The following is a 7,475-nucleotide window of genomic DNA, read 5'->3' as shown; positions in this document are numbered from 1 at the left end:
AGGCCCAACTTGTTCGCTCTTACGTGAAATTAAGTTTGGTTGAATCGTGGGCTAAGATTTCTCAAAAAAAAAAGATTGAATCGTGGGCTGGGTCGTTTCCACAAAACATGCAGCCGTTGTTTTGGTCCACGATTTTTACGAGAGGAAACTCGTAGTCGACACGTACTCGAAACTCGTAGCCGAGTCGGGGCACCAGATACCGTCACGTACGTACGAATATAAAAGGCGAGACGCCCACCCGATTTCCTCCACCAGAACATCGACGAGACAAAAAAAGAGAACCAGAACATCGAGGAGCGCTAAGCCAACAACAACCACGTGCGTACGCGAGATCGACCAAGCAAGTTCGCGAAACATGGGCTGCTCCATGAGCCGGTTCGTCAAGGCGACGGTCGCAGTCGTCTTGCTCGTCATGATCTTCATGTCCGGCGCAATGGCGGCCACCAGCCTCGACGCCACCAGGATCCAGCAGCTGCCGTTGGCGGACGGACTTCTCCAAGGGCCAGAGAGCGTCGCCTTCGACGCCCAAGGGCACGGCCCATATAGCGGCGTCTCCGACGGCCGCATCCTCCGGTGGGATGGTGACAAGACAGGCTGGACCACTTACGCATACGGCCCCGGCTACGACGAAGACATGTGCACGGCTTCGATATTCCGCCCGGCAACTTCCATGGAGAGTCAGTGTGGCCGGCCGCTCGGGTTGCAGTTTCACCACAAGTCTGGGGATCTATACGTGGCCGACGCCTACAGGGGACTCATGCGGGTTGGTCCTGGTGGCGGGGAAGCCACAGTATTGGTCAATGCGGTTGATGATAAACCTCTCCGCTTCACCAATGGGATTGACGTCGACCAGGTCACCGGTCAAGTCTACTTCACTGATAGTTCTATGAACTATGACAGGACGCGGCATGAGATGGTGACGAGATCAGGGGATTCAACGGGGCGTCTCATGAGGTACGACCCACGTACCGGTGATGTGGCGGTGCTTCAAACACGCCTGGCGTATGCAAACGGCGTCGCTATCAGCACCGACCGTACGCATCTGATTGTTGCGTCTACTGGGCCGTGCAAGTTGATAAGGCACTGGATCGAAGGGGCAAAGGCTGGGACGTCTGAGCCGTTTACCGATCTCCCCGGCTACCCTGATAACGTGAGGCCTGATAGAAGGGGAGGTTACTGGGTGGCTTTACATGGTGAGAAGAATGAATTGCCCTCTCGCCCCAATAGCCATCTGCTCGCTGTGAGGGTAGGAGCTGACGGCAAGATACTTGAAGAGATGAGGGGGTCCAAGCGCGTCAAGCCGGCGGAGGTAGTAGAAAGAGACAATGGCAAGCTCTACATAGGCTCTATTGACTTGCCCTACGTCGGTGTAATTACGCGCAAGTAGGAGCCTGAAATATTTTTTGTGCTTAGTAAATAAATGTAATTTCTTTTGTGCACATTGATTGTCGATAAATTATTTTGTATGTCTTTGTAGTTCCTCCGAACCAACTGAAGTTTTTCTTTTCTTGATTGACTGCAATAATCGTGAGTTCCTTTGTTGACGGAAAGGTTAAGTGCCTTTTCCCCATACGACAAACTGTTCATTAATCTGATGCATGCTTTGACGATGATTTTCCCGTGTTGAGTGTGTTTGTTTGAACCACGGAGAACATTTTATATGTAGCCAAAACTATTACGTACTGTATATGAGAGCAATTTATGTGCAGCGATCATCCGAATAACTAGTTGTGGGTTCGTACGTTCAGACTGTGGAAAGGTGGCTGTATTTTCCGTCCATTGCCACGTTGAGCTGTGTCCCGTATTCCATAAGGCAATAACTCGGTAGTGGAAGAAAAATTACTCTGACATCGGCACGTTCGGTACATGCGTCGATCACTTGTTCTTGGCGAGCAACACGTCGGAGAGGACGGTGTCGGAGCGGAGCGCCGCCTTGAGGAGGCCGAGCCCCTCGTCCATGCCGACGCCGACGAACTTGTCGGCGCTCCACTTCCTTGTCGACCCTGAACTTGTTGATGCTGGAGATGGCTGAACTTCTCGGCGCTCCAGCCCATCGGTGAACGACGACGCCGAGGCCTTGGGCGCAGCAGACGGCAGCACGAACGCCACCTCGGTCGCTATCACCATTTGGCCTCCATGGTGGTTGTGGCGCAGTACCCAGCGCAGGCGTACATCTTGGCAGCACTAGCCGACGTCCCGAGTGGCGCCCAGCCGGCTCAGCGCCCCCCTCAGGCTCGCCGGCGATGAGAAGCCCGTGTGCACGCACGGTATATGTAGGAGGCATACAAATCCATGGCACGGCGTAGTTGACGGTGCCACTGAACTCACCGAAGCGCCGTAGTACAGTCAAAAGAAGTTCACTGGGTCAAAATTGAAGTTCAGTTTTAAATGGCACAGCGGTTCTGAAGAAACCATGGTTCTCGCCTCCAAGTTTTGCAATATATTCCGTCAAAGAAGTTCACTCATTTTATTTATCCTGGTCCAAAATTTAATTTACTCTTGGTGTCACCGTAGAAAGTCATTACTATTTGGCTTAGTTGCTGAACTAATTCAAACGCCATTCCCAGTTGCTCGCCCATACCAATATTCTCAACTATAAATACTAACGAAGAGCTAGTTCTCGACCAGCAACAAACCAGCTACGATCTGACGACCATCAAGCACCCAAAGACAAGCCCACCTGCTGCGCTCAATCTTCCCAGCCGAGTGAGTGAGCATGGCCGCATCATGTGAGTTCAGGCACATGTTCGCGGCGTTCGACCAGGACGGCGACGGCAAGATCTCCACGACCGAGCTGCGGCTCTGCATGAAGGCGGCGCTGGGCGGCGACATGTCGGCCGAGGAGGTGCAGGCCCTGATGGTGTCCGCAGACGCCGACGGTGATGGGTTGCTGGACGAGGAGGAGTTCCTGAGGCTTGTGCGGGAGACGGACGCCGGCAAGGAGGAAGAGGGAGACATATGCAAAGAGGCGTTCGGGATGTACGAGATGGAAGGGAGGGGCTGCATCACCCCGCTCAGCCTCAAGCTAATGATGAGCAGGCTGGGGCTGCACCTGGACGTCGATGAGTGCCAGGCCATCATCCGCCGGTTCGACCTCAACGGCGACGTGGTGCTCACCTTCGACGAGTTCAAGACCATGATGATGATGGCATGACATACAAAAACTGAACTTTGTATCCTTTGTCTGGTTGATTCTAATTCGAAAATTTCTATCTTCGATTAGCGGCAGATACAAGTGTATTGTTCTATAGCCAACTAGACTGGCTTAATATCCCAACACCCACATCCCTTGAGAAAAACAAAGTGCCAAACTGAAAAACATGAACAAATGACAATGCTTGGGACATGGCACATCTATAAAATGTTCAACGAAGAAAAACATCTTTCCAGCAGTAGCCTATAAATAGCACTTTACCCATCATTATTCCAACATACTGGTCCTAATTAAAACAGATGGACGATCAGACTTTTTTTCTCGAATATGCACGAGTGTGCATATTATATATTAAAGAAGAAAGGCAAAGAGTGCCTCCACCATGAGTTTACATAAGCCTCAATACAACACTACTCCTCACGACTCATCCACCGTTCTAACCTAAGGAAGAAAGGGTCCATGTTGCCTTTAAACTTGCCCACACTGGACCAAACCCTTCCTTCCGACAAAATTCTACCGAGGAGTTCACTCATCGAGGGCGAGGCCCCATCGAAAACAATAGCGTTTCTGTGCTTCCACAACTCCCACATAGTTAGAACCAAGATCGTGTGGAGATCCTTCCTGCGTACGTTACTTGATGCTTGCTTGCCGACAAGCCACTCACGGATGGAGTCCTGTGCCGTTGGCGACCACTCCGGCTTGCCCAAAGCCTCTCAAATCACAGCCCAAGTCGATGTAGCAAACACACACGTTAGTAGGACATGATTTATAGTTTCATCCTCATGGTCGCATAGGGGGCAAGCGTCTTGGTGCGGCAGCCCTCTTCGTGCAAGGCGATCCGACGTCCAACACCTATCCTTGAGCGCGAGCCATGTGAAGAATTTGCATGTAGTTGGTGCCCTACACTTCCAAGTTAACGCCGACATGGGATCCACCGTCCGTCCCCAGAACAAAGCCGTATAGGCCGGCCGCACCGAGTAGTGGCCATTAGTCTCCCATGCCCAAGAGATCGAGTTCGGCATATCCGCAACTGGCTCCCACGTGCTGAATCTAATCCATAATTCGAGAAACTCGTGCAGTGCTTCGATCCCAAGGTCGGGACCCACATCCGCGGCCCAAGACCCATCTTCGATGGCCGGTCAAACCATCCGAGATGATCTTATCCATGCGGGAATCCTGTCATATATCCTGGGCGCGATCTCTTGCACCCTCATTCCGCCAATCCACCTATCCTCCCAGAACAAACTATTGAGGCCACAGTATGCATCACACGTCGTTGCAGCCAAAAAGAGCAGCTTTGCTTCCTTAGGGACTCTTAACTTGAATTCACTCAACGGCCTAGTCATGTCCACCCATTGGAGCCATGACCATCTAGCTTGCATTGCCACATTAAGCCATCTGAGGTTCGGTATCCCTTGGCCACCAGCCCACTTCGGTGTACACACGGTTTCCCAGGCAACCGCACAATTGCCACCGTTCGCAGTCGCCCTTCTGCACCATAAGAAACCTCTACACACCTTGTTCATCGCAGCTATAGTCTTCATCGGTAGATCTAGCGCCATCATGGCATGAATGGGCATAGCGCAGAGCACTGATTGAACCAAGGTGAGCCGGCCACTCTTCGGCATTAATGCGACTTTCCACTTGGGTAGGCAATTCTTCATATGATCAACAAGGTACTGCACTGTGCTGCGGATTGCTTTCTCAAGGTCAATGGCAGCCCAAGGTATTTGATTGGAAACGATCCTCTCGGGCAACCCAGCTGCCCACAAGCCATGCCAATTTCCCGAGCACTACATCTGATAGGAAGGGCCGCCGATTTGCGCATGTTAATTCATAGGCCTGACGCCTCCCCAAACATCTCCAAAATACTATTGCACACCTGAAGCTCCACCGTCCTTGGCTTGATGAAAACAACCACATCGTCCGCAAAAATGGACAGACGCTGCCTCATGCCGGACCGCGCCAAGGGCTCCAAAACTCCTCTGCTCGTAGCCTGCTCAAATAACCGATGCAGTGGCTCCATAGTAAGGATAAAAAGCATAGGTGAAATCGGGTCCCCTTGCCTCAGCCCCTTGCAGTTGTAGATCGTATCCCCAGGGTCTCCATTCACCATTACCTTGGTGGTAGATGTCGAGAGAATACCACAAATCCATGACCTCCACCTAGGTCCAAAACCCATTTGCTGCATCACTTCAAGTAGGAAGGGCCACTGGACAGAATCAAAAGCTTTGGATATGTCAAGCTTAAGTAGCACCGCTGGTATCCCGAGAGCATTGAGCCTGCGCGTCGTACTCTGAACCAGCATGAAATTATCATGGAGCGCTCGGCCTTTCACAAAAGCGCTTTGATGGTTTCCCACAAGCTTCGGTAGTTGCACCACAAGTCTACATGCCAACACCTTCTCAAAAAATTTAATGGCCCCATGCACAAGGTTAATTGGCCGAAAATCTCCCACCTCCAAGGCTCCATCAATCTTGGGCAAGAGAGTGACCAGAGATTTGTTGATGGCTCCCATGCCCCTCATGTCCCCATTGTAAAAATAGTTGATGGCCTTCATGAAGTCCACCTTAATTATGTGCCAGCACGCGGTGTAGAACCTGCCCGTAAAACTGTCTGGCCCTGGTGCTTTGTTCGGAGGCATGTCCTTGATCACACCCTCCACTTCCTCCAAGGTAAAAGGTTCCTCAAGCAGCACAAGATCCTGATGTGGCAGATCTAGCTCATGGAGATTTAATGTGTAACTTCTTTGCTCCAAAGTACCAAAGGTCGCACCATAAAATGCATCCACCGCCGACGCCACCTCGTCCTAGCCGAATGTCGGAGTAAATGACCACGGGTAGCCTAACCGGCTCCCTTAGGCCCTCAGAAAAAACAATGGGCCGATCGGGCCTTGATGCACCTAAGATACGGGGCCGCCTTCCTCCGGCCGGCTATCATCTAGGTCGCCTGGCTGAAGGCGGCCCGGCCATAGAACAACCTTTGGAGGACGCCGCGATCGGGCCGACTCCAAGAAGCCGGCCCATGAAGGACCAACTCCAAGAAGCCGGCCCATGAAGGACTGACTCCAAGAAACCGGCCCATGAAGGGCCGACTCCAAGAAGCAGGCGGTCGTAGGCCGTATCCTAAAGTCCACCCCCCATAACGGTGACGGGACGGGGCGTGGCTACAGCGAACCTTACCACCCCCGAATCCCGGAGCATGCATGGCTACAGTACGCCGTACGGGGCGGCCATCTCCCGTCCGGCGAGGCACTGTTGCCATGCGGATCATGACGCCATCCACGACGGGCTGCCAGTACGGCCCGCAGGCGGCGGGCCCCTTCGGTCAGAGAGACATCCGAAGGCGGCCCAGCCTCCCCCAGCCGGCCTAAGGCCGGGCCGGCTTCCTATAGCCGGCTTGCTCCCCCCTCGGGGCGCGCGCACTATTAAGCAGACAAGACGAGGTAAGGCTACAGTGGGAGCCCGCAAGGCGGCGGCACTGTAGCCATGTTTACCTTGACAAAGCTCTCGTCATCAGAGGCGAGGCAATAGTAACCAGCCCCCGACAAGACCCCCTAGCGGTGGGGCCGGCCTGTCGTCCGACGGGCCGGCAGCCGGCGGGACCCACCAGTCGGCGGGCCCCAGAAGCCGGCGGAGAAGACGGCGGTCGTAGACGCTGACGGCCTGGGCCCGCACCAGGCCGGATTACCATTGTACCCCCGGGGCTAGGCCTATATAAACCCCCCGAGACACCCATGCCAAGGGTTGATCTCAGAGAGTTTTAGACACTAACATAGGGAGAGGAGAGAGCTAGCCTTTCCCTTCTTCCTCCTACCACCGAACAGCTCAAGGAGCCTCTTGTAGCTTCTTATCGATCTAGTGATCATGCGGAGACCCCGCAGAGCAGGAGTAGGGGTGTTATCTCCACGGAGAGCCCCCAACCTGGGTAAGATCCGCCGGCGTGCATGTCTTCGCCTTATCCCGTTTCCAGGCACCGGTGATGTCTTACTGGCTCCCACAATGATAAGCCATCCGTTGGCATATGTCGCACCTACCACCCGACATTTGGCGCCCACCGTGGGGCCAGGTGCACCATCATCCAGACACCTGCTCTGGATGGGAACCCTTTTCCTCCCCAGCGAGCGTAGCCAGCCCGGCACGCCCGAGGGCGCTTGCCCTGACGCGCTGCAAAGCATCGTCGACGCCCGCGCAGCGAGCTGCCTCGCCGATCTTCTCGGCGAGACTCGCATATCCGACGAGCCCGCATTCGACGCGGGCACAGGCTGCCCCAAGAGCCGCCTCTTCAGCCTCCTCGACCAACTCCGCGTCTCCGGCGAGCC

General features: G+C 54.0%; 2 protein-coding genes across 2 annotated transcripts; both read left to right on the top strand.

The window, feature by feature from the left end:
* The first annotated feature begins 288 nt into the window (after nucleotides 1-288).
* Nucleotides 289-1,470, top strand: LOC123065725 (protein STRICTOSIDINE SYNTHASE-LIKE 10). The gene has a single exon (XM_044488953.1). It carries the CDS (start codon nucleotides 356-358, stop codon nucleotides 1,385-1,387), a length of 1,032 nt encoding a protein of 343 aa, XP_044344888.1. The 5' UTR covers nucleotides 289-355; the 3' UTR covers nucleotides 1,388-1,470.
* A 1,246-nt stretch (nucleotides 1,471-2,716) lies between these two features.
* Nucleotides 2,717-3,154, top strand: LOC123065724 (putative calcium-binding protein CML23). Its single transcript, XM_044488952.1, has one exon. It carries the CDS (start codon nucleotides 2,717-2,719, stop codon nucleotides 3,152-3,154), a length of 438 nt encoding a protein of 145 aa, XP_044344887.1.
* The last annotated feature ends 4,321 nt before the right edge of the window (nucleotides 3,155-7,475 follow it).

This window comes from Triticum aestivum, chromosome 3B (genome assembly GCF_018294505.1).
Source record: "Triticum aestivum cultivar Chinese Spring chromosome 3B, IWGSC CS RefSeq v2.1, whole genome shotgun sequence".
NCBI lineage: Eukaryota > Viridiplantae > Streptophyta > Magnoliopsida > Poales > Poaceae > Triticum > Triticum aestivum.
Note: the sequence above shows the minus strand (reverse complement) of the source record. Positions and strands in the feature narration are given on the sequence as shown.